The sequence below is a fragment of the Astatotilapia calliptera genome, chromosome 10 (assembly GCF_964374335.1).
Source record: "Astatotilapia calliptera chromosome 10, fAstCal68.1, whole genome shotgun sequence".
Classification (NCBI taxonomy): domain Eukaryota; kingdom Metazoa; phylum Chordata; class Actinopteri; order Cichliformes; family Cichlidae; genus Astatotilapia; species Astatotilapia calliptera.
Window position 1 is genome coordinate 6,727,623 of NC_137431.1, and position 27,851 is coordinate 6,755,473.

Here is a 27,851-nt window from a genome sequence, read left to right on the forward strand (position 1 = left end):
CTTCATACACCGAACTCCAATCTTGTTGTGCTAAATCGAAATTGAAGGCATGAATTGCTTCTTCATTTATTGTTCGCTTTGCTATCATGATCTTGGTATCTATTTTTTTTAAATCACAGTCACACAAAGTAAAAACTGGTAAGTGGTCAGTTATATCACAGACAAGCAGGCCACTATTAATTTGGAAATCCATGACATTAGTAAAAATGTTGTCAATAATAGTGGCGCTATGTGAAGTTATTCTGCTTGGCTTTGTTATTGTTGGATATAGTGATAAGCTGTACATTGTGTCAGTAAAGTCATCAATGGCTTTTAACCTTGTTGGATTTAGCAAATCAATGTTAAAATCACCACAGATAAATAGTAATTTTTGGTTCACCGAAGCAAACGTTTTTTCTATCCATTCATTAAAAGTGTCAATACTTGAACTGGGTGTCCGATATATACAACTTATTATAACATTTCTCTTTTTTTCATTCATAATCTCAATAGTCAAACATTCCAAAATTCCATCAATAGCCATAGACATAGTTGTTACAACATTATATTTTATAGAGTTATGAACATATATAGCAACCCCGCCGCCCGCCTTATTTAATCTATTCATGTATTTTAAATCATATCCATTCAAACAAAAATCTATTCCTTTATCGACATTGAACCAAGTTTCAGTGATGGCTATAACACTAAAGGGGCGAGAAAATTGTTGCAAATAGTCCTTAATGAAATCAAAATTAGAGTACATACTTCTGCTGTTAAAGTGAATTAATGAGAGCTTCCCGTCTAGGTTAATTTCTTTTTCATATTGTTCCTGAGTGAAATAATTACAATTTTTAACAAAAGAAGAGAGAAAGTTACTTTCAGAATCTATTTCTGGATCTATTATATTATATTATGCTCCTTATATTCACAATTTATCATTTACCTGCTACTCTCTGGCAGGTAGCTCCATGCCCTCCTGGGTTTTAAAGGCACCTTAGAACACACATGCATCAACACTACATATGAGCGGGCGGAGGGAGGTTTGGAGTCTTCACACACCCCCGTTCTCTGCGGCCTGCTGGAGCGGGGGGGGGGCTACCCTGCCCAGATACACCTGCATCCACACACCCACACACACCCACACACACATACCTGCAAGCAGGGAGAACGAGGGACAGCAACACCATCAGCAAAACACATCTAATATAATACAAGTCCATAACTACTCAGGAACTCTGGGTCACTCAGATCCAGGTGTGCGATGTATGTGGGAAGACAGATAAATACTATGGAAACACAACAAACCTTGTTACAAAAAAAAGTCGATAGCTGGCTCTCACTCAATGGGAATTAGTTCTTCTGATTCACTATATAGCCCATGGTTTTGCGAATGTCATATCACTAATGGCAGTCCTGTTCGTGTATTAATCACCAGGGGATGCCACATAAAAAGAGATGATGTGTGCCATGTCAGGGGTTAAAAATGGAATGGTATTGTGGTTTTTTCTTTTGTTTTTGCCACAACATGGGAATGACTGCAGTTGTCCATAAGTTGTGCATGTGGTACTTCAGCATCTAGCAGGCCTATTGAAGAGGAGGGAGCATAGAGAGGGTGACTTTTTTTAAGTGGCAGGTAATTTCAAATGCAATGTTTCTATCAGCTAAAAAAACATCATTAAACATACAAACTGTTTGCGTGCAGTTTGTCACAGTGTGATGCTAGCTAAAGGTCCAGCTGCTGTATTTCACAGAGAGAAAAGAAAGAGGATTAAATTTACTCAGAGATGGATAAACAAAAAGACAGGACAGGAGAGGAGAGGAAGAGGAGAGTTTAGATTTAAAGGTAAGGACTGCTCAGTGGTACTTGATAAACTGGAAATTTAAAGCTAATGTAGCGCCTCTACTCAGGACCAGTACACTCTCACTTCAAATAGAGACCCTAGACATCTTACTAGGTTCAGAATGAGGTTTTGTTTTGGAGACTCACAAAAGGAGTTGGCTTGGAAGTGAATAACTGGGACCTTTGTCTCAGTACCATTTATTAGCGGTGGGGGAAAAAATCGATACTGTGTAGTATCGTGATAGTTTGTTTGCTAATAATGTATCGATACAGGGACAGCAGAAATCGATATTTTGTTACAAAAAAGGTTTTTGTGCTCAGAGCATGTTGATCCTTTTTCTGAGCAAGAATCCTGACATTCCTTCACTGTCCAAATGTGTTTAACTTGTTTTTTGGCAGCAATAAACATGACAGTTTACTTCTTTTAATTTAAGACATGTTTTATTTTAATTAAGTTTAAAACTTTTTTATTTAATGTAAAATTATATTTTGTTTTAATTTACTTTCAAATTCTTCAGTTGCTGAATGGGCTGCATAGTTTTCATAAATTGCATAGTTCAGAATAGCTATAATTGTACCAGATGGTTGCATTCAGTTAAGTTGGGACTAAACTGTAATACAAACCGTTCAGTTTGTCAACAATAAAACTGACTGAAATGAGAGAAAGACTGAGTGTGAGACTTTGATATTAGATAAAATGAATATTGATAAAGTTTACCTTTATGTACAGAATCTGAATATCGCAAAATATTTTTAAAAATTGCAATAATATCGTATCGTGCGTTAAGTATTGTGATAATATCGTATCGTGGGATGTATGGTGATTCCCACCTCTACCATTTATATACATATACAACACAATAACCCAAATTGCACACTAATAGTGCATTTTAAAGGTGAATACATGTAAAACAAAACAAAATAAAGACATTCAAATGGAAGATTTATACTGAACTGTATCAGAGCTCTTTGGAATGAATGAAACAGATTAAAGTGTTTCCGTTGTGAAGTTTGAATTGTCCAGTCTGAATTGTCCTTTAAAGTCGTTGAAAACCCAAACAGGTGTACTGTAGGGGAATTGTCAGTGTGCAAACCCTATTATCCGGGTAGGAAAAGTAGTACATAGGGCTTATCTGAAATCCAGGGTTGCTTGAATCAGTTTCTCAGGCAAATCCCACAATCCGATCGCATGGCTGGCCACACCATTTCAAGATCATCCAGGATCTCAGTTGGGCTGTTCTCACCGTCAGTGGTTCTCCAGAATCCTTCTAGTAGTTCAAAAAACCAATCTGCACAAACAGTGCAGAACAATCAATTTCTTTTCCCATTTTGTCTTCTTAACATGAGCTCATTAACTTCTTTTCCAAATGTATTAATCACAAATGGCATTCCCTTTAGCTTTACCAAGTTACAAGAGTTACAGTAACTTGTTTGTACCAGTATCAACAATTTTATCAAAATTATATCACAACAAAGAACATCAGCAGCTTAAACAGTAATGTAAACAGTCATAGCAATGAAAGTGACATCCATCCTTAAGGCTTACAAGCAAATGTAACTTAATTCAGTGCAAATACTATTAAACTTGAAATATGCTCATATCTATTCAGACATAACCATTCTAATATAAACAGAGCTAGTGCTTCTACTTGAATACCTCCCCGATCGGAATATGGCTTCGGTGGGGTGGGGTGTGTTAGGTTTTGTATTGTTGATTGTCATTTATGCTTAGAAATATTTAACCATATATGCCTAGAGGTGTATAATCAATTGTGTAGTGATAGGATGTGTGATCTTTAGCAGGCTACAAAGGCTTGGTGTGTATTCCACACTGGAATGCACACCTACATCCTGGGAGCATGGGAAGAGGTCGTACCTTGTTTTATTGTTTTATGGTAGGATAAACGTAGCTATATCTGTTTTAGTCTAAATGCCTTTTGTTTAGATGAACTGCTGGACTTCCAGACCAGCAGGTTTAGGGAAGTCTTTATGGGGTCACACTCTGACCCCCCCCCCCACACACACACACAGTATTCTTTGTTCACATGTATACCTATGTAGGATGTTATATGTTAATGACCCTGTGCATATTCATGTAACCACAATAAAAGGAGTGCTATGGGGAACCTGGCTGAGAGTCTGATGGAGGTCAAGTGGTGGGACGACACTTGGCTCCAGGCAGGTCTCCCTCATGCATGAGTAACACAAAGAACTTTGCCTACTTGGTGTTCAATGCTTTTGCTGTGTTTTTAAATTGTCTCGTTCCAGCGGTGGGCCTGTGCTAGACAGACCCAACAGGGTGGCTAACAGCTATTAGCAGCTAGCATCGCATCTAGCATTGGCGTCGTTTAGCTCAAAGCACACAACACTTATAACCAGTGTTGGGAAGTAACGGAATACATGTACCGCCGTTATGTATTTAAAATACAAAATATGAGTAACTGTATTCCGTTACAGTTACTGTTTAAAAAGGTGGTATTCAGAATACAGTTACTTTGTTGAAATCAATGGATTACACTGCGGTACTTTCCTGTTTCATTTTGTCGCGGGTCAGGACTGTTTGGGTTTTGTTTGACAGCTACGTTCTGTTGTTCCAGGCGGCAGCGTTACGGTTGCCATGGTTACAGGGCGACGCTCTCTCTCTCTGCGACTGTGCGTTTCCTGGGTGAGAGAGCGCCTTTTCGTTGTTGATGTTGTTGTGCTAAGCTAACAGGCAGAATGCTACAAGCATAGCTCTAAAGAATGTAGCATCATGGGCAGTGTAGTCCGTGTTGCAGGGAGAATGGACTGCCATACACGTTATGGGTCTGAGCGCGAGGAGAGAGAAAAAGGGGAGTGGAAAGGTACGAGTTGTCATCGAGGAAAAACGGGAGCTGGAAGCATGTAAATATAATAATAACCACTTCAGCCAAGAAGAGTGTCTGACGAGCCTAGTTGTAAGTAAGCTATTAAGACTCGACTGTACACCGTGTTCGTGTTTTCCTCCAAAAACAATAAGTTCCGTTGGAGCAGCCTTTCAACGCCTCTCTCTGTCTCTCGCAAGAAAAGTTGACCCACACAACAAAGTAAAGCTATTTTTCGGCTACAAGCCGACAGGGACCCCGCCGTATCAATCAGAGGTCCCTTTACTACAGTTCGGAGTCGCGGACCTTCAGTAATAGTAATAAATCACACAGCAATAGTACATTCACGTTGTTGTAAAAAGCATGATAATATATTAAGTAATCCAAAGTATTCAGAATACGTTACTGTCATTGAGTAACGTAACGGAATACGTTACAGAATACATTTTGGAGCATGTATTCTGTATTCTGTAATGGAATACATTTTAAAAGTAACCTTCCCAACACTGCTTATAACACACTGTAAAAAACAACAGGAGAAGTGAAACAACACGCCAGATTCTCATAGCTCCCGATTGGTTTTTGTTCAAAGGTTTCTGAGCTGAATCGGCTAGTGAAATACATTATCTAACTTAACAGGTAGCTAACAAAAGCACGTGACTCACCGGGATTTTCAGACACAAATAACTTGACAGACGTTATTCCCTTTGTGGTAAGAGTTCGGGGCCTAATAAAAGAGTACCTTATTAGCATTTATACGTAAAACAATCTGGTCTCATTAACCGGGTTTTAGTATTGCATACCAAGATACTTTTTCCATGTGCTCCGACACATACTTGACCGCCATCAAAGGGAAGATCTCACAGGAAGAGACAGGTAATACTTCCGGCGCACTAGACGCAAGGTCGTCAGAACACAAAACTGCATCACAGTACCCCCTTGTGACAATAACAGGCTATAGCCTTAGATTACAAAAAGGGATTTTGCAGCCCTGTATTTTACATGGGTTACACTAACATGTAACTCCTCATGTTTTTAAATCAGATATTGGGTCTGTACACGTGACATTATGTTTTTCGTGTTGTTAAATGTGCTGCAAAACAAACTGAGGTAGACTAACTGCTATTTAAAGGCTAAATGAGAATACTCTGCAGGTTAGAGAAGGATAAACAAGTTGGTTTGCTGTACTATGATGGATTTAAAATAAAGAACAGTGTATGTGCCTCACTGGCTGTGGTTTCATGGTCAGAGTAAGGTTACATTAAGTGTAGCAGAAATTCATATGAATTTTAGCTGATGATACTTAGATCCACTGACTGAATTCCACCTTCATATCTTGTTGAATTCAGTTGTGTACATTCACAAAGAGCAGCAGGTCAGCTGATCACAGCATGTACCCTAAAGAAAATCTACTGGAGCTCTCAACAGAAATTATTGTGAGTTATGATTTTTTTCCCCACACTGAGCCATTATAACCAACTTTGGGGGTTCCCCCACCTGCCAACCCCACTTTAACCCTGTTTAGAGCCCACTTTTTCTGTTTAGAGGCAAAGTCACCCTCTACAATGTAGGCAATAGAATATATATATATATATATCTATATATATATATCTATATATATATATATATATATATATATATCTATATATATATATATATATATATATATATATATATAAACACCCAGCACGCCCCTGCGGGCGGTTTATCCTTCAAGCTCGGGTCCTCTACCAGAGGCCTGGGAGCTTGAGGGTCCTGCGCAGTATCTTAGCTGTTCCCAGGACTGCGCTCTTCTGGACAGAGATCTCCGATGTTATTCCCGGGATCTGCTGGAGCCACTCGCCTAGCTTGGGAGTCACCGCACCTAGTGCTCCGATTACCACGGGGACCACCGTTACCTTCACCCTCCACATCCTCTCGAGCTCTTCTCTGAGCCCTTGGTATTTCTCCAGCTTCTCGTGTTCCTTCTTCCTGATATTGCTGTCATTTGGAACCGCTACATCGATCACTACGGCCGTCTTCTTCTGTTTGTCTACCACCACCACTGTTTGGTTAGCCACCACCATTTTGTCCGTCTGTATCTGGAAGTCCCACAGGATCTTAGCTCGGTCATTCTCCACCACCCTTGGGGGCATCTCCCATTTTGACCTCGGGACTTCCAGGTTATACTCGGCACAGATGTTCCTGTACACTATGCCGGCCACTTGGTTATGGCGTTCCATGTATGCCTTGCCTGCTAGCATCTTGCACCCTGCTGTTATGTGCTGGATTGTCTCTGGGGCATCTTTACACAGCCTGCACCTGGGGTCTTGCCTGGTGTGATAGACCCCAGCCTCTATGGATCTTGTGCTCAGAGCTTGTTCTTGTGCTGCCATGATTAGTGCCTCTGTGCTGTCTTTCAGTCCAGCTTTGTCCAGCCACTGGTAGGATTTCTGGATATCAGCCACCTCCTCTATCTGCCGGTGGTACATACCGTGCAGGGGCCTGTCCTTCCATGATGGTTCCTCGTCTCCCTCCTCTTTCTTGGGTTTCTGCTGCCTGAGGTATTCACTGAGCACTCGGTCAGTTGGGGCCATCTTCCCAATGTATTCTTGGATGTTCCTTGTCTCATCCTGGACTGTGGTGCTGACACTCACCAGTCCCCGGCCCCCTTCCTTCCGCTTAGCGTACAGCCTCAGGATGCTGGACTTGGGGTGAAACCCTCCATGCATGGTAAGGAGCTTTCTTGTCTTTATGTCAGTGGCTTCTATCTCCTCCTTTGGCCAGCCTATTACCCCAGCAGGGTACCTGATCACGGGCAGGGCGTACGTGTTGATGGCCCGGATCTTGTTCTTACCATTCAGCTGACTCCTCAGGACTTGCCTGACCCTCTGCAGGTACTTGGTGGCTGCAGCTTTTCTAGCGGCCTCTTCATGGTTCCCATTCGCCTGCGGGATCCCCAAGTACTTGTAACTGTCCTCTATGTCTGCAATGTTGACTTCTGGTAGTTCAATCCCCTCAGTTCTGACTACCTTCCCTCTCTTTGTTACCATCCGACTACACTTCTCCAGTCCGAACGACATTCCAATGTCATTGCTGTATAGCCTGGTAGTGTGGATCAGTGAATCGATGTCTCGTTCACTCTTGGCATACAGCTTGATGTCATCCATGTATATATATATATATATATATATATATATATATATATATATATATATATATATATATATATATATATATATATATTGTTCACTCAGGACAAATTGCCTTGGGAAACAAAATCAAAGTAAAATTGCTCCCAGCAACGCAACTTTTTTTTTTCTCATAATGTTCTATGGCTCCGTTCCTCTTCACCATCTACACTTCTCCCACATCTCTACCCAGTGCTTTCTGCAGAAGTTCTCTGATGACGCTGCAATAGTCGGCCTCATCACTGATGGGGATGACAAGGAGTACAGAGGACTGACCCAAGACTTTGTGGACTGGTGCCAGCTGAACTACCTCTAGATCAACACCAGTACAACCAAGGAGCTGGTGGTAGACTTTCGCAGGCACAAACATCCTCCACTGCAACCACTGAACATCCAAGGTATGGACATTGAGGCTGTGGACAGTTACAGGTACCTTGGTGTTCATCTGAACAACAAACTGCACTGGATTCATAATTTAGAAGCCTACTACAGGAAAGGGCAAAGCAGACTGTACCTGCTGCGGAGACTCAGGTCGTTTGGAGTAGAGGGCCCACTCCTGAAAACCTTCTATGACTCTGTGGTGGCCTCAGCTATCTTTTACGGTGTGGTCTGCTGTGGTGGCAACATCTCTGCCGGGGACAGGAAGAGCCTGAACAGGCTGTTCCGCAGGGTCAGCTCGATTCTAGGATGCCCTCTGGACCCAGTGGAGGTGGTGAGTGACAGGAGAATGGTGGCTAAGCTGTCATCCCTGATGGACAACATCTCCCACCCCATGCAGGAGACTCTGACAGCACTGAGCAGCTCATTCAGTGGCAGGCTGCGGCACCCACGGTGTGGGACGGAGAGATTTCGCAGGTCTTTCCTCCCCACTGCTGTCAGATTCCACAACAAAGACTCCAACTGATCAAACACACACATCCACACATGTGCAATAACTCTAAGTGCAGTACTCTTTTTCTGACAAAGTTGTATTTTTACTCAGTTGTATAAAGCATTTGTACTCTATTTTTTATCCTACTGTATATTTTATTCTACTGTATATAGTATTTTATTCTATTCTGTACAGTTGGGTACAGTATTTTATTCTTATTGTATTCTAATTTTTGCTATATAACTTTGCACTGTCCACTTCCTGCTGTGACAAAACAAATTTCCCACGTGTGGGACTAAAGGTTTTCTTATCTTATAGTCTGATGTTGTAGTCTTCACACTTCTTTTCTAGTCTGCTTAAGGCCTCAGTCACACTTGAGTTAAAATAGGACAGCAACCTCCATGCAAGGACAACTGGTGGTTGGGGGGGGGGGATTGCATTTGCTGTCTGGGACCGATTGCATGTTTTCTGCACACTACATTAAAAACCCAAAGGAATGCAAGCATTTGCCCACATGGGACAGTAATGTTATCTATCTTAGTAAGAAAAGACTTTCTCTTTCCAACCAAACAATACCTAATTGTACTGTGATTAACATTAACATTTAGCATGCTGACTGAAGTCTCAGATGTAGTTCTTGGGCTTTTTGCAATTTCTCTGTCCTGGAACAATCTTTCTGAACACCTGAGATCAGCTAAAACCGAATAAATACACCTAAACATAGTTATACATCTGAGTAAATTATTTTCTGCTAACCTCTTCATAGGTCTTCTCTCTGTTAGTATCATATTTTCACTCTTAATATGTTCATTTTACCAGAGTTCACAGGGATACTCTGTAACCCTGAGTGTTTGCATTTTTGAGTGTTTGCACTCTTTAATAGTGCTAAAAAGCTGAATCCATGGGTAACGAAAAAGACAAGTTATAATTTTTGACCCAGCACAGGGTTTAAAATGCTATTATTTGTAATAGCTTATCAATAAAGCAAGTCTAAAACCTCTTTTAACATTTTTTTTTATTTTAATTTCTAGTGGATTGCAGAGACATTATAAGAATGAGGAACTGCAAAGTGATCATGAAAAGTAAGAGGAAATGAACAACATTCAAATACGACTAGAGATGGCTATTAAAGGAACAAAGCTTGTCACTGACGAGGTGTTGGTTTCATACATATGTATGTGCATACAAATGCATAACTATTTAAAGTCAACACACATGCGAACATGCTAAAACACTGAAGCTGTGCGAATACATATTTAAAAGCAAACTTCAATATTTCAGTAGATGAGGGTTGAAAGTTTGGCAAAGTGCTGTATAAAGCACCAAAACACAAACAGCAACAACACTAATGATAATAGTTAATAGAAGGTAAGAATACACCACTCTTATTCTGCAACAAGAGGATAGTAAAGCAAGATCTGAAGCAGTCACAATTGTTGTAATGAAGACTGAGGGATTACTCATTAGATTTTAATTTGTAGGTTGAAGCCTAAACTTGTTGCTGTTACTTTACTATGACTTTTATTTTTACTACCTACCTATAATACAATGAATACAAACATAACAGTATTGCACAAACGTAATTACAGAAATTTTTGTTAAACCACACATGTGCTCTTTATCTGAAATAGTAATAATAATTATGTCAAGAGGACTCGCTCTAATTAAAAACAACAGCTTGATAGAAAAGAAAAAGCAGACAGAAATCAGAGCTATACCGCAGGGAGACAGAAAATGGGGGAGGTGTGAAAATATGAATTTGAAAGAGCGAGTTGAGACGAGAACAGGAAGAAAGAAAAAAACTGTCTAGGAAATGACAATACAAAGGCAGAAGTGCAAATGCTTGCTGCTAAAAAAGTCACAGAGCGAGAGAGCAACTCAAATGTGCAATCAGGGATGACAGTAGGTTCTACAGACACGATTCATTTTGAAGTGAAGAAATATTGTTAAAAAACAAGTGAAACGCTGGATATTGACCAAAGCTGAAATATGGGGTGAGTCATTTTCTTACATTAGTTATATTAATAAAAATTTTTAAACTGAGGAAAGAAACATATGTTCATTCTAATTTTGAATGACTCGTGTAAGAATGTGTAAAACAACACCGACTCTCATAGTGCTCTCTATATTTTACCGAAAAGATATTTAGTTCTGACTACATTTCCTGTTGTCTGCAAGTGTCTGAAGCTTATAACAGGTGCTTCAATTATTATAGTTATTGCGCATAGACTAAACATGTATCTGCATTTCCTTTTTTATGATAATGTTATTTAATCCAAGAAAGCATTCTGGGGAACCAAAACCTTTTGAGAACTTGGTGCATATGACAGGTGAAATACAGTCCATATTAGGCATTGTACTGATCACAGGAAGTGGTCAAAACATGAAAACCTTTGTGACAGGAAGTAAAGCTTTCCCACAGGCTACAGACATTGCAAGTAGCAGACTGAAAACAAGTCAGTGTCATAATGACTTGTAGAGAGATGTAGTCTTTTTATTATTTCATTAATTTTTGCATACAAACATTCAAACCACACAGGATAAATACATAAAGGTATAAATGTATAATTGTTTTAATGAAATAATCATCAAAAATACAAACACATATTTGCCCCATTACTTTACAGTGTACAAATTTAGGGTTCTGAACCTCTGTAAAGCTATGAAGCATTACTTACTTTTCAAATGTGCTAAACAGATTGACTAACTAGAGGAATTAATTTGATTTTATATACAAAATTTGAACAGTTTAGAAATAGAAAAGAAAGTCCACCCTGTATGTATTTTATAGAATTTGAAAAGTTCTATGTGTCAGGACATAATAAATAAAAAGTATATAAAAGAATATGATTATTTTTAAAAAAAGGTCTTTGCTAGGTTCTAAAATAATTTTAATATAATCTGGATGTGGAGTTATATAGGTCATATCACACAATTATAACATATTTATTTAACAAAAACCCAAATTTAGTGTGTTTGTGCTTATATAGTATGTTTGGGATTTGCCAAATATTGCATGGTTCAGTTCCCAAATAGCCAAACTCTAGTGTGGTCTGTCTGGAAAACATTGTTCCAGAAAGCTTGTGGTTTATTCCGATAAAACTTTGCAAATATTAAATGTTCTTTAGCAAGAAGAAACTGTCTCCTGGCAGCTCTTCCAAACAAGCAACAATGGTCTTTTTATGGATAGAAACAGTGAAGAGTGACAGGAAAGCAGCGGGAGAGACAGAGAAAGAAATGAGGCAAAGGGCCGCAGGTTGTGTTAAAACCCGCACCGGCCGCTCCCAGCCATACGGCATGTGGTCACCTGCTCATCCCAGTGAGCTAAACCAGCACCCAGTCGGTCTATGCTTCAAGCTTGGGTCCTCTACCAGGAGTCCTGGGAGCTTGAGGGTCCTCAAAAGTATCTTTGCTGTTCCTAGGACTGTGGTCTTGTGGACAGAGATCTCAGATGTCATTCCTGGGATCTGCTGGAGCCACTTGCCCAGTTTGGGGGTCAGTACCCCGAGGCACCATTGCTGCCTTCACCTTCACATCACCTCATGCTCCTCTCCTAGCCCTTGGTATTTCTTGAGCTTCTCGTGTTCCTTATTCCCAATGTTGCCATCTTCTTCTGTTTGTCCACTAAGTCAGGGCTGACTTGGCATAGATGTTTCTGTACACTGTTCCAGCCACTTGATTATAGCGTTCCATGTATCCCCTGCCTGCTAGCATCTTACACCTTTCTGTTACGTGCTGGATCCCAGCCTCTATTGATCGTGTGACTTAGACTTCTCTGCATTTAATCATACTTGTTATTAATATCTGGCTCTCTTCTACAGCATGTCATTTGTCCTGTCTTCTTTCTCTCACCCGAAATGGTCACAGTATATGGCCACCCCTCCCTTAGCCTGGCTCTGAAGGAGGTTTCTTTTTGTTGAAAGGGAGTCTTTCCTTCTCACGGTCACCAAAGTGCTTGCTCATTGGGGGTCACATGATTGTTAGGTTTTTATCTGTATGCACTATTGTAGGGTCTAACTTACAATATAAAGCACCTTGAGGTGACTGCTGTTGTGATTTGATGCTGTATAAATAAAATTGAATTCAAGTCAATTGAACTGAATTGTGCTTAAAGTTTGTTCCCATACTGACATAATTAGTGCCTCTGTGGTGTCTTTTAGTCATTGTCCTGTCATTGGTAAGATTTTTCAATAACAGGTGCCTATCCTTCCATTGTGGTCCCTCCTCTAGCACTTCTTGTGTCTCGGGTTTCTGGTGCACTAAGCACGCGATCATTATAGCCAGCTTCTTGATGTACTTATGGATCTTTGTTGTTTCATTCAGAATAATGGTTCTGATACTTACTACTACTCGGCGTCCTTTCTTCCACTTAGCGTACAATCTGAGGATGCTGGACTGGTGATACCCTCTAAGCATGATAAGGAGCATTATTGTCTTGACTCAGTGGATTTTATCTCATCCTTTATTTAGTGGAGCTTATTATCTCAACAGGGCACTGATGTTGCATATACCTACAAACATTTGTGAAAGAATGGGTTGGTCTAAGGGGCTCAGTGAATTCCAACATGGTACTGTTCAGAGCACTATGTTGGAGTACCAAGCAGAGTTGAGATTCTGAGGCCACAAAAGTGGAAGCCTTCTGCCACCTGGCTACTTCTAGAAATTCTGTACATAAAAATTATTAACAGAATTGGTGAAAAGGGGTAGCCCTGGCGAAGACACGCACCAGGAATGAGTCTGTCAATGTCTGTTGGCAATGCATACATTGCTCCTGCAACAGTTGTACAGAGACTGAATGGCAACGCCTGAAGCACCCCCCAGTAGGACACTCCAAAGGACACAGTCGAATGCCTTCTCCAAGTTCCCCATACACATGTAGATGAATTGGACACACTCAAATATTCTTCCAAGGATAAAGAGCTAGTCCAGTGTTCCATGAACAGGATCTGCATTGTTTGTCAGTTAGGTTTGACTAATGGACAAACTCTTTTTCAGCAACCTGGCATACATCTTCTCAGGGAGGCTCGTATTCATAAAAAAGCATTTTGTAAATTATTTATCATAACCTTGGTTTTACTTGGCCTATTAACACAATTTAAAAACTAACCTATAGTTTATACACACTCTTAAAACAAACAAACAAAGAAATAGACTCCACATGGCTGCATATTACTGCTATGTCATCTTAAATCAGTCATGTGATTTGGACACGCTCATCAACTCCAGGGGATTAATGACCTCAGTGACCTTGTTTTCAGTGATGGGAAAGTTGTCTCCCTCGTCCCTAGAGTCTGCTTTCTCTACAGAAGTCGAGAAGGAGGTATTCTTTCCGCTACCCGATTATATCCTCTGTTTTTGCTTCAGCTACCGCCCGAGACATGTTCTGCTTGGCATGCTAGTACCCATCAGCTGCCTCAAAAGTTCCAAAGGTTAACTAAACCTGATAGGACTCCTCATCTCTGGTGTCCACTAGGGATGGGTACCGGTATCCGGTGCCATTATGACATAAACGGTAGTAACCAGACCGAAAAGCAGCGCACATTTCGGTGCTTTATTTCGGTGCTTTTTCCCCCCTGAGATGTCATACACTTTGGATTCCAGCCAATCATTTTACCTTTGCAAGCGCAGTAGGTACGTACGTACGTACGTACGTATGTTCTTTTAGAGCAGAGCTACAGATTAAAAACGCCCAAGGCGAAGCGGTCAAAAGTCTGGCTGTACTTCACAGCAAAAGATGCAAACTCAACAGCCTGCAACAAGTGCTTTAAGGTGATACTAAGGTGATGCAAAGGAGGTAACACCTCGAATCTGATGAAAAACCTGGCGACGCATAGCATTTTTTTAAAAGCCGTATTTGATAGCTTGCTGCGAGACCTCACATCGAGCACATCTACTGCGGGTGTGGTGCCTGTTATCGGTCCCGGAGTTAGCAACACCCCCCAAAAACCCGAAGAGGAGAGTCCTGGCCCCTAGCCCTGCCAGTGTAGCAGAAATGATGACGGATGATGATGGCAGCAGCAGCCATTCTTCTCTGGGTCAGTAGCTTAATGTTGTTCGTGTGTAATTTACGTTGAGTAGGCTAACCACGTTATTAAATTAATGCACGTAAGGTGAACTAGCAAACACCGTCGTAGTTACATGCGGCTGTCTTCTTGTTTGATGGCAGATACTCCCTTCACCCTGGCCAAAAAAGCTAAAATGACCAAAGAAAAAGTTGGAAACAGCTAAACATGAGAGGTTTTTGGACAAAGTTGGTGTTTTTTTTCCCCCCATTGATTAAGCACTGCTTCCAGCCAAGAGTGATACCATAAATCCCCTATAGCTGCAGAAAAGGCTAACATTGTTGTCTTTTTTACAAAAAAAACAGCTAAACATGAGAGGTTTTAGGACAAAGTTTGTGTTCTTCATTCTTTAAGCACCAGTTTGAGCACCGTTTAAGCACGGGCACCGTTTCAAAAGTACCGGTTTGGTACTGGTATCGGATAAAGCCTAAACGATACCCATCCCTAGTGTCTACCATCTGGTTCATCTGGTTACTGCCATAACAGGGGCCAACCACCTTGCAGCATCTACTTGCAGCTGCCTCAGCAGTCTAGGTGCAGATTCTTTCTCCAGCCACAGAATGCTGTTGTATTTCTGCCGGAGGTGAGAGTTGAAGATCTCCTGGATCAGGGGCCAGCACACCCTCACTGTACGTTTAGGTGTGGCACATGTGTCAGGCATCCTCTTGCCACCTGATTTAATTAGCCACCAGGTGAATGGTAAATGGCCTGCATTTGTATAGCGCTTTTCTAGTCCTTAAGGACCCCATAGCTTTACACTACATTCAGTCATTCATCCATTCACACACACATTCACACTCTGGTGATAGCAAGCTACATTGTAGCCACAGCTGCCCTGGGGCGCACTGACAGAGGCAAGGCTGCCGGACACAGGCGCCACCGGGCCCTCTGACCACCAGTAGGCAAACATGGGGTTAGTATCTTGCCCAAGGATATTTGGCATGCAGCCAGGAGGCAGCCTGGGATCGAACCACCAACCTTCTGATTAGTGGCTGACCTGCTCTGTCACCTGAGCTACAGCCACCCATAAGGTGGTTGACAGCTCAGCTTCTCTCTTCATCCAAGTGTCCAGCTCAAAGGTCGTAGATCAGATGATATGATTACAATATTGATCGCTGATCTGTGACCTAGGATGTCCTGGTGCCACTTACACTTATGGATACCCTTAACATGGTGTTGGTCATGGACAAACTGTGGTTTGCACAAAACTCCAATGATGAAACACTACTCAGGTTCAGATCAGGCAGATAGTTCCTTGAAGTACTCAATGACCATAAGAAGGCTGGGTACTCTGAACTGTTGCTTGGCGTGTAACTCCCTCCACCATGGGTTACACGAGTCCAGTCATAAAATTTCCTCATTAATAAATGTAACTCTTAGTGGAATTACAAACAAATTGGAAGCGATTGGGAACAACAGCAATTTAGCCATGAAGTGGTAGGCTGCATAAAGTCATAGTGAGGGATCTCAAACTTTCTGCGATTTCATCGCTACACACCTCCGAACTTCATGTGACCTTCAGATTAGCTCAAGAATAGTGTGTTTCATTTAATGGGTTCATTTAATGCTTCATTTACTGGGTTTCCTTGGTAGAGCAACTGCATCCAAGCCTTACATCACCAAGCGTAATGCAGAGCATTGGATGCATCACCAACACTCTATAGATGTCGAAACGCGTTCTGTGGAGTGACAAATCATGCTTTTCCATCAGCAATCCAATGGATGAGTCTGGGTTTGGCAGTTGCCAGGACAGTAATACTTGTCTGACTGCATTGTGCCAAGTGTAAAGTTTGGTGCAGGGGTATTATGATGTGGCCTTGCTTTTCTGGAGCTCAGCCTGGGCTTCTAGCTCCAGTGAAAGGAACTCTTAAAACTTCAGCATTCCAAGATATCCATAAAGACATTGATGAGCAAGTTTGGTGTGGAAGAACATGACTGGCCTGCACCTGAGCCCTACCTCAACCCAACTGAACACAAATGCACTTCTGAAAGAATTATCAAAATTTCCTGTAAACTCACTCCTAAATCTTATGGAAAGCCTTCCCGGAAGAGTTCGTGTTATAGAAGAATGTTCATGTTTCTTTTATCTGTACACTTACACCATTTTAGTATTTTGTTCTTGCACTGCATCTGGTCATCTTTTTTTTCCTAATCATTCCCTCAAACAGTGAGTCCAGTATCTGTCAGGTGAGGGCAACAGTCATGCTGTATGATGACAACAGCAAGCGCTGGGTGCCAGCAGGATCTGACAGTACATCTATAAGCCGTGTCCAGATCTATCACAACCCTTCAGCAAACACCTTCAGAGTAGTGGGACGCAAACTGCAGGCTGACCAGCAGGTACAAGAAAAGCATACACACGAAACCAGACAATTGCCTTCTCATGTTCTGATTGGACAGACACTAACACACACACACACACACACACACACACACACAGACACACATATATATCACCCTGGGATTTTGCAAGTTCAGGGTGATCAATTTATTCACAAATACACTGTTCAAAAATCATACAATGTGATTACCGCATTTTTCTTTTCAGATTCTGTCTCTCACAGTGGAATGTGTGTGTATGTGTGTGTGTGTGTGTATATATATATATATATATATATATATATATATATATATATATATATATATATATATATATATATATATATATATATATATATATATATATATATATATATGTATATATATATATATATATATATATATGTTTATATATATATACATATATATATGTATGTATGTATGTATGTATGTATGTATATACACTTTGAGACACACAGTGTATTCTGTTCACCTTGCACAGACTTAATAATTAACAGATGAATACCCACAACATGTATTGGTTTATTCCATGCATATTACAATCTACTGTGGACCAAGCATCAGCAATATGATCTCACATATAATTATATATTTAAACAAATTTACTTCTGGCCTGACTAACTTTATATTTAATTTACATTTATTATCCTTCGCTTCCTGTTTTCATCAGGTGGTGATCAATTGTCCCATTATCAAAGGAATGAAGTATAATCAAGCCACACCAAATTTCCATCAGTGGCGTGATCACAAGCAGGTGTGGGGGCTAAATTTTGGCAGTAAAGAAGATGCTACTCTGTTTGCCAACACCATGACGCATGCTTTAGATACTGTCAGTGCCCCGGCAGTTGCAGGTAACCACACCAGTGCAAGAAGACATGTTAGATCCAGATCGTGCAGTATTCCTGTCTGTCAGATTTGGTGAAGACTGAGGACCCTTAATGCAGACTCTTAGACAGGCAGGTTCCAGTGAATATAATCCTTTATTGAAGGTAAACCAAAAGCCATAAGAACACACGGAAATGCCTGGAAAACCCTGGGAGCTAGGAAACAAAGATGTAACACAAGGAACAGGATGCACAGTAAACAAGAAACAGGTTGATGCGAAAAAAAAGCTATGGGGAGATGAAGGCCAAAAACACACAAGGTAATTAGGGAAGATGGGAAACATTAGGGAACATAGCTATTACTGATAAGAAAAACGGGAATAGCAAAACAGTAACTGGTACAAAAGGCACATGGGAAAAGGCTAAAACAAGGAGCATAGCAATGTCTTTATATTCTGACAATAATCTGTAAGTGTGGTATGGTGGTGGGGTGGGGATAATATGTGAGTGACACAGAGTGGAAAAAAGATATAAGAGATATAAGTATGTAAAAAAAAGTGTGTTGCTAATCTCTCTAAGATTAGAAATCACAAAATCAAAACAAATAGTACAAAATGAATTGCATAAAGAAATGTATTAGGCACACTGAAAACTAATAAGCCTAAAAACCAGTGTACTGTCCTATAAATAAATGTTAGTTAATACAATTATTTTTGATTATTAGGCATTTATTCCAACTACTTTTTGGAGTTGGACTATAACTCTGTTTAGATACTTATACAGAAAAACATTTCTATGCCTGAATTAAAACAATTCTTCAAAAAAGTGAGATAAAATTTCTTCAAACCATTGTAAAAGATTCCCTGCCAGTTATCAAAAGGGCTCAATAGCATTTTTTAATTGTTATTAGCCACCAAGTGGCATTTGAGACTCAATGTGGTAACTCAGTTCACACTGGCAGTAAATACAAATAACTGAATTTGCATGAATGTGTTATCATCTCGTTGGCTTTGAGAGCCCTAATATAAGCATACATGCATATTTTATATTATCTATGTAATATATTAATTTTAAATAATTTTAATGCTTTTTCTTAGGCCCAGCTCAGAACGGCCCCACTGCACAGCAGCTGGAACAACAGAGAAGGTACCGTTCATTCTTAATTATACTAAGGCTAATATCTATTTTATGTCATTGGTTTTTAGGTTTTGTTTCTGCTTTTAATTAACATTTTCAGCAGTTATTACAGACTAATAAAGACTACAATGCAAATGCAGAGATATGTTGTTTACAGCAGATAGTCCACATATCTATTTTCTCCTTGATACAAGTCATGAGTTCATCAGTCTGCAGGCACTAGTATACTCTGCACTGGTTGCTTGCTCTGCACAGTCACTTCTATTTATGCTCACCATTAAGACGTAAATAGCAGCTGCATTATTTTCCTGAACAACAGTTTTCTCTGCTTAGACAATAGCACCACATCAGCGCTGATACAGAAAGCAAAGTCATTGCCAAGTATTTTTCAATAAAGTCTCATGTTATCAAAATGTTTCCACTCCCTCTGTAGAATTTATGAAACTCTGACCTTCTGATATATCACTAGAATTGCAGAATAAACTAACATGGCTGTACACTTGACTGTCAAAACCTAGCTGTGGCGGCAGCAGTGCAATGCACCAGGTTACAGAAGCTGAGGCTACGTCCACACTAATGCGTTTTTGTTTGAAAACGCATCACCTTCTCTCCGTTTTGGCCTCCCGTCCACACTGAGATGGCATTTTCCCCAAGGAAAAATGCCATCTTTTTGAAAACGCTCTTGAAAACGCATACATTTCAAAATGGAGCTGTCCCATCGCAGTGTGGACACTTGAAAACGCAGACTTGACAGATGTTGGTCATATGATGCATGTTGTTGGATTAGTTGAAGGGCTTAAAGCATCAAGGAAGGGTTAATGAGGAATATGAGTGAGGTTTGTAGGCGGCTGCTGGTGGCTGCAAGCACATCATCTCTCAGATCTCCAGCTAAGCACGTTTCCAGGGAGGGAGCAGGGGAAAGAGGGCAGTCTGGCAGCGCGCTAATTATCCCACTGCAAGCGAGCTAGTTGGAACACAAGTGCACAGTCAGCAGGCACTAATTAGGGTTTCTCTTATGTGGATGTGACATTATTTTTGGAGCACACAGCCTAAAAGCAAAGATGTTTACACCTTGCTTATCTCACCCACCTCCTAGACCTCTTCTGGAGGACACCAAAGTGTCTCCCAGCCAGCCAAAAGTAATGATCTCATGGCTGGCTTGTATGTTCTGGGTTTGCCCTGGCGTCTTCTTCTAGTTTGGCATGCCCAAAATACCTCAGCTAGGAAGCACCTTGTAGGTGTCCTTGTTACATTCTTGAACCACCTCAACTGGTTCCTTTCATGATGGGGGAGTAGCAACTCTACCTTGTGCCCTTGCTGAATGACTGAGCTCCTCAATCTATCTTGAATGCTTCTGCAGTGGTCCTATGGACAGACTACGCTTTTTCTGCTGATAAAGACCTCCTCCCAAACTACACCAAAGTGATGAGTTAGATGACAAAAATAAAATGTCCTTTTTTCCACTATCTACAATGAAAAGTATAAAATATGAGAAATATGAGAAAATAAACTACAAAGTTGCTTTTATTAAAGTAAAGAAAATCACAAAGTTACATGAGAAATTTAACAAGGTAAATCAAACCTGCAACTCAATGGGGGGAAAAAAACAAAACAAAAAAAAAACATACTGCAAGGGAGGACACAACTTTGAGGGATAACATGACAAAGAACAAATGGAGAAAATACATACCCACCAGGGAAAACAGCTGGATGGAATTAGACTAATGAGACAGGGGCAAACAAAACTAAACACAGCACAAGACACAAGGGACTATCAAAATAAAATAGGAAGTAATACACTGAGACCCAGGACTAAGACATGAACTTAAGGGGAAATAAACAAACATGGAGACATGACTGACTGGGGTGACAGAAAGGGAACACAAAAACAATGATAACTGAAGAAAACATAACCAAATGAGGAAGAGAGACTAGAAACAAAGGAAATATAACATGATGAAAAAAGAAACTAGAATCATGAACCAGAAATATAGATACTACGCTATCTATAAATATAAAACATAAACAGAAGACTGTAGAGCTCAAACACAAAACGCATCTTTACCTAGAATGCACCTAAAGACCTATAGATTAGGAGAGCAAAACTATAATACAAAGATAATAAAAAATGAGTCAAACCCAAAAATCTTTTTTTTTAAAAACCATAGCACTTGGACTGATGGAAAGGAGAGTTTCTTTGGTCCAGCCCACTTAACATCAAAGTGGTTTGTATGTAGCCCACAACGTAAAAATGAATTTGACCCCCCTGGTCTACATATTGTAGCTGTTTGCTGTAAATAAGGGCAATGTCACAAACAACTGTTCTGTGGCACACTCTCCTTGTGCTGTGGCTGGTCCTTCACTCACCCATAGAGAAAACTGAAACTATAACGCCTGAAACCAGGTGTTAAACAAATGAAAATTGTCTTCTGTAACCACCACTTCACTTTCATGCTTTTATATTTTTTGGGGCTTCTACTAAAATTTGTGGTGAACTCTGCTGTCACTGCCTTACCATGATCCACTTTTCAAACAGTCAGCCAGTTAGTCACACCTATCCATAGTGTTTTTGGAAGACTGCACGAGAGTTGTTTGCGTATGTTGAAAACCCCTCTCCATAGGTTTGGCATAGGCAAAAAGGTACGCAAATGGACACATTCACTGTATCGTAAATTAAACATAAAAGAAAGTTCAGACACTCCAGGCAAAGCTTATTTGAAAATCACTATAGACCTTCATGTGACTTTCAGATTAGCTCATGAACAGTGCATAGAAAGCTTCATTTAATTGGTTTCTTTGGCCAATCAGCTGCATCCAAGCCTTACATCACCAAGCGTAATGCAGAACATTGGATGCATCACACCACCACTTCACTCTAGGGAAATGGAAACAATATCAAAAGTGACCCACCGTTGACAATTTGGGCTTCTCCATCTAGTAATCTGGTGGGTGAGTCTGGGTTTGGCAGTTGGCAGGAGAATGGTACTTGTCTGACAGCACTGTGCCAAGGATAAATATTTGGTGGTGGATGGATTATGATGTGGCAACCTTTTTTCAGGAGTAGGCCCTGGCTTCTTACTTCCACTGAAAGGAACTCTTAATGCTTCCGACATGTCAGACATTTTGGACTATATCATGCTCTCAGCTTTGTGGGAACAGTTTGGAGATGCCCCCTTTCTGTTGCAACATGACGCACCAGTGCACAAAGCAAGGTCTATAAAGACATTAATGAGCAAGTTTGGTGTGGTAGAACATGACTGGCCTATACAGAGCAACAATCTTAACCCAACAGAACACTTTTGAGATGAGTTAGAGCAGAGACTGTGAGTCAAGCCCCCTCATCAAAGATCAGTGATGAGGGGGTACCCCAGCTGGGTAGCTTGGGGAGCCCCTCTGTAAGAAGGCCAGATACTCTAACCTGCTGCTCGACACGTAAGCACAGCCAACAGTCAGGACCTGTATCGTTTACTCGAGAGTTGGTTCTGTACTACTCCATCAGATCTGCTTAACTCTATGTTTCTTGACTGTAGTTTAAAACCACAAACTCTTGGGACCAATCTGGACTCTTTGCATCTCAGATTTAATCAAAGGGGAATTTTATAGTATATAATTTCCTGGATTCTCTTTCATACTCCCTTACCACTTGAAAAGTGTTCCTCCCATCCATGTCCATAACAAACAACTACAATTGAAAAGAGGTGGTTGCTTTCAACACCAGCTATGAGGAACTGATATTGTAGTTCTCAGGCACTTCAACTGCAACTTACACCTTGCCTCAGTTGACCTTAATAGGTCACATGATAGGGTGGGTCTCACAGAGGTTTCACCCTTGTCCCCTTCTGATGGTAATGGCCTATGCCTTTTTTGACTCACATGATCTGTATTAGGTCAACAACCACCTCCAGAGGGGACACCACTACTTGTTAAATACCTGGAATTCTTTTGTTTGTCTTTTGTTTCTGGAACCCTGGGATGGGAGGTGAAGCATACTCAGAAACTTAAAGAAATCAAGTTCCTTTCTTTTTCTAACCTCTTAAAACTACCACGATTTGCACGACTATGAACCTCCACACACAATATAAAGGATGGATTTTCAGTGAAATATAAACACATGTATTATACCTGTTGAGGTTTTTATACAAACAGCAGCACTTAGCTCTAATTTATCTGTCTATCTTCGTCTAGACTCGAACGTCAGAAGCAGGAACAGCAAGAGAAAGAACGTCTGGAGCGAGAACGCCAGGCCACTGTATCAGCACCTCCTGCCCCTCCTGCCCCTCCTGCCCCACCAGCTACTTCACCTGCCCCACCAGCACCCCCACCACCTCCAGGTCCACCCCCACCTCCTTCTGGGGGATGCCCACCTGCACCTCCACCACCTCCATCTGGAGGTATGGTTCCACCTGCACCTCCACCCCCACCGGTTGCAGGAGGCAGTGGAGGAGGTGGAGGTGGCAGTGGAAATGATCTGGCTGCAGCTCTAGCAGGAGCCAAATTGCGCAAAACAGTAAAGGTATGAGCAAATACATATATGCATATACATATACGGGGTGGCTGTAGCTCAGGAGGTAGAACAGGTCACCTATTGATTGGAAGTTCAGTGGTTTGAGCCATGGCTCCTCCAGTCTGCATGCCAAGTATCCTTGTGCACGATACTAACCCAAAGTTGCTCTCCCATGCGTCCATTGGAGTGTGTTGTTGTATAGAGCACTTTGAGTACTCCGGGAGAGTAGAAAAGTGCTATATCAGTCCATTTATGTATTTGTGTTCTCTAAAACCCTGATGCACACACACATTTTACTATTTGTATTTAGTTTTATGTTTTTCAAAAGGATCTATTCATTGGACCAAACGGCTTTAAACACAGTGATGTGCATTTTTTTGTGTTAAGGATGAGGGAGGTTCAGCAGCCCCAGCCCCGAAACCACAGTCCTCATCTGGTGGAAGTGGAGGAGGTGATCTAATGGGAGAAATGAGTGCCATCCTTGCAAGAAGGCAAGTCATAATCGAGAGATATACATCTTAGAAATACTTGTGATAGTCTGATATGGAGGATCTCATTGTTTGTATTGTAATGGATTTCTTTTTTTAATAGGCGAAAAGCTGCTGATAAGCCAGCTGTAAAAAAGGAAGAATCTCACAATGTAAGCCCCATGCTCTCAAGAAGACCCATAAGATTTTTTTATGGGTCTGTAGTATTTGTAGATTTAATAAGATTTAAATATTGAATTATAACTGTAATTATCTTTATACGTAACTACAGGAGGATTCTGAGTCCTCTGTATCGAAATCCTCAGGTGTAGCGGGTGAGTAATCACAGCTGTGTAGATAAAGAAAGATAAATGCCTCTCTTTACACTACAGCCAGCATTGTACATAGACTTTTTGTGAAAGAAACAAAAACATTTAATTTGAGGATATTAACATGAAATGCAATAATAAATACAACAATTCCCCACCAGAAATCAATCAATCCAAGGAAAAATCTGCCACCATGCCAAGGTAAGAGACTGGTTCAGACTTTCACTTTACAACTGATCCATACATTATATACTAAACAACAACCTATTTTGAGCCATCCACAGCAATTCAGCAATCAACAACTTTCCTAAAACATCTGTGTTCTTTGCAACAGAGCCAAATCCTTAACCACCAATCAAAAAGACTCAAGCCCCAGTTCAAACTCTGCCACTACTCCAGTGTCCAGGTACTAGTCTCCCCCCTGACTCTGCCTACTACATAGGTTCTCTTCTAAGATGATATGCATTCAATGAAGATCTATTCCAATCTGAAAGAGATACTTATTTGTTTGTTGGTGTGTGCGGCATTTCTATTTTCTACTTTGTCTTACTGTCATAAGATTAACTATCAACTGCTTTTATTGTTTCTGCCTGAAACAAAGTGTGTTGCTTCCCCTGGCCAGCTCATGTTTGAGATGAAGATAATGCTTTGTTTTTAACCACATGTTCCCACAGATAACCAGCAGAGCTGTGAGCATGACTGTACAAATAGCTTACTCTGTTGTAATCGCAAAACTGCAAACATTAAGTGAAAGGCACACCAGAGAGCTACACCCAGCCATAGTTTTATGAACTCATTAATATTTGTCAATGCAAATAATTAGTCTGCTTGTCTATGCACTTATTTAACTTAGATATTAAAACTTACTTTATTATTTTAATTTATGTATTATACAGGCATTAAAATTGTTTGTACTTTAATGCAAAGTGACACAAAAGCATATAGGACTTTTATACAACTTTCATATTTGCTGAATATTAACAACAAACATGTCAATTTTTTAAAATCTGTATTATTTTAGGCAAAAGGGATCTTAGCTGACTGCCTGTTACAAGAACAGGCTTGGCCAGCACAGACACCTGATGTCTGACAGAACAATTCATTTCAATTGTATAGCACCATATCACAACAACAGTTGCCTCAAGCATGCCATCTGCATCATCCCCACATAATAATAATAATAATAATATAAAAATGTGATATTTTAATAATTAATTTAAAATATTAATATTTTCAGTGTGGTGGCCTCAAACTTGCTTCCATTTAGTTTTAGAGATTTCCACATAAAATTCCAAATTATTAGTGATTATTTGCTTCTGCTTTGAAAAACACATTGAGTGTGACATGCTGCCACTATCCTGCTCAACTGATTCAGTGAGTGTTCCACTTTCTGTAGCATAGCACTCCAAACTAATTTAAAAGAAAGAAACATTATTGGAACACGTACATGAAGATAAAAGTAAGTGTTTGGCCTAAAATATGACCTCTTTGATTGTGTTTGCTTCAGTGTAATAAAGTATCTTTCTTTTGTAGGATGAAGGTGGTGAAGAAGAACTCAGATGGTACAGGAAATGATAGTGATATGGAAAAATTTAAACAGGTTTGTTCCTCCATCTTTATATAAATACACACCAATATCCTACAACTCCTTAGTAAATAGTATAACTTTCTGTGATGACATAAATCTATTTTAGTTCCTTTGAAACAAGAGAAGCTATTCAGTATGTAAAATATGTGTTCTAAGCCTCTGCTTGTTTTTCCCAGGACTTGCATTATAAAGCCATTTCATCTAAAGAACCTTAAATCATAGTTGCAAAGCTTCTAACATTGTTTCCAGATTTGTACTATTGTACACATAAAGTTTTAAGGCTCTTTATTAAAACAAAATGTACTTCTTTTATGCAAAACGTCATACTCTGTCTGCATTTGAAGGAAATCCTTGAAGAAATAAAAAAGGAACTCTACAAAGTAAAGGAAGAAATTATCACAGGTGAGTTCTAACGTATATACTATCCATATGTCAGATGAACCTAGAGGAACTATGTCAGAGGAACCTAGGGCATACATGTAGAAACTACTCATATACAGTATGTTGTGATCTTGTGTTATACCAGAATATTGCTCTGTTTTTCTAGCTCTGATGCAGGAGCTACAAAGGTCACAGCTCAAGGATGAAGACTGAAGAACTGATCAAAAGGGAAAAAAATGGATGCTTATCTTGCAGTGCTCACAGTGCTTTACTTGGCGAAATTATTTTATTTTACATTGTTTAATTTGTTTTCATGCAATGGACTTTAAGGTCTGATCAGTCCTAAGACTATGAACATGAACACATTTTCAAATAAAATATTATTATCATTATTTTTCCCCGATGTCTTGCTTAGTTATGGAAATCAGAATTGAATTCCAATTATTTTCTAGGAGTTGTAAATTTTAGTGTTTCATGTAATATTCATCAACAGACATATGAATGACATGCCCAGGCATTTTTATCAGTGGCAGGTAACAGTAATCTGCTCAGACAGGTTGTTGACACTTTTACCATCAAACAATTTCAAGTCCTTGCAAAATTAGTAGTGCACACTACTGGTTTTGTAGCTCCAAGGATATACATTTCAGCACATGTTAACTTACATTCTTGAAAATGGGTTAGAAATTTGACTTTTTAATAGAATAGAATAGAATAGAAAAGAATAGAACTTTGGGGAGTTCCATTCCAGGAAATTCCAGCAGCTGTTGTTGAATGTCTAAAATTACACAACATTGCGCAAGTGAAGTTATTTACATGTATGTACATTTCAGGGTATACCAGGAAAAACTCCATATGACCCCACGTAGAACTATGATACCTTTCAGATGTGAAAACATTATTTTTGATATTCTTCCATTGTCATCTGATAAAGTACTCTTTAAAAGTACTCAAAAATAAAGCTTATCTTGTTAAAAAATAATAAAAATTGTGACAAGCAAGCAAATTTTGTGTATGATTTTTCATTAAAACTGGGTAAAAATGGAATTTATAATGTTTTTAATATAATGTCGGTCACATACACTTGATTAAAAAAATAGAAGTTAATAAAAATTTAAAAAGCTAGGTGGCATTTTATAATATCTACACACTATTAAGCATTAAAGAAGTATTAGTTAAAACTCAATCATAAAGTATTGTTCCTCCTTAGTATGTCATTTATATAGGTGTATACGAATAGTCTTGCTTAGTAAGGCCATATAAAATGTTTAATTTTTTATGTTTTCTGCTTTATCTTTTCTACTTTATAAATCATGGATTAACCATTAGTAAATAAAGTATTAACCCCTAGTGAGCACTGTCTCTTAAGAGGGTCATTGACCCACTATTAGTCAATAATAATGTGCCTCACCACATGTAAGAAGATGTAAAAAAAAAAAAAAAGGCTGTTGGTCATTATCTGCACAGTCTTGATGCATGCTCAATCATCCAGGTAGTGAAATACCAAAAAGTT

General features: G+C 39.8%; 1 protein-coding gene and 1 long non-coding RNA gene across 2 annotated transcripts; one reads left to right on the forward strand and one right to left on the reverse strand.

The window, feature by feature from the left end:
- Positions 1-2,244: 2,244 nt before the first annotated feature.
- LOC145431621 (uncharacterized) lies at positions 2,245-5,393 on the reverse strand. Its single transcript, XR_013911960.1, has 2 exons — positions 5,331-5,393; positions 2,245-3,111 (listed from the first exon to the last, which is right to left on the reverse strand). It is a non-coding gene; the product is annotated as an uncharacterized LOC145431621 (long non-coding RNA).
- Positions 5,394-10,524: 5,131 nt separating this feature from the next.
- Positions 10,525-27,344, forward strand: LOC113031210 (vasodilator-stimulated phosphoprotein-like). The gene is made up of 13 exons (XM_026183191.2): positions 10,525-10,700; positions 16,937-17,108; positions 17,779-17,959; positions 19,030-19,078; positions 23,255-23,582; positions 23,961-24,064; positions 24,165-24,213; positions 24,333-24,375; positions 24,531-24,570; positions 24,704-24,775; positions 25,903-25,969; positions 26,302-26,359; positions 26,505-27,344. The coding sequence occupies exons 1-13, from the start codon at positions 10,696-10,698 to the stop codon at positions 26,549-26,551; spliced, it is 1,215 nt and encodes a 404-aa protein (XP_026038976.2). The 5' UTR covers positions 10,525-10,695; the 3' UTR covers positions 26,552-27,344.
- The last annotated feature ends 507 nt before the right edge of the window (positions 27,345-27,851 follow it).

Coding starts and splice junctions, on each gene's coding strand:
- LOC113031210 (XM_026183191.2), top strand. Junction 25,970..26,301: donor ATATGGAAAAATTTAAACAG/GTTTGTTCCTCC, acceptor CTGCATTTGAAG/GAAATCCTTGAAGAAATAAA. Junction 26,360..26,504: donor AAAGGAAGAAATTATCACAG/GTGAGTTCTAAC, acceptor CTGTTTTTCTAG/CTCTGATGCAGGAGCTACAA.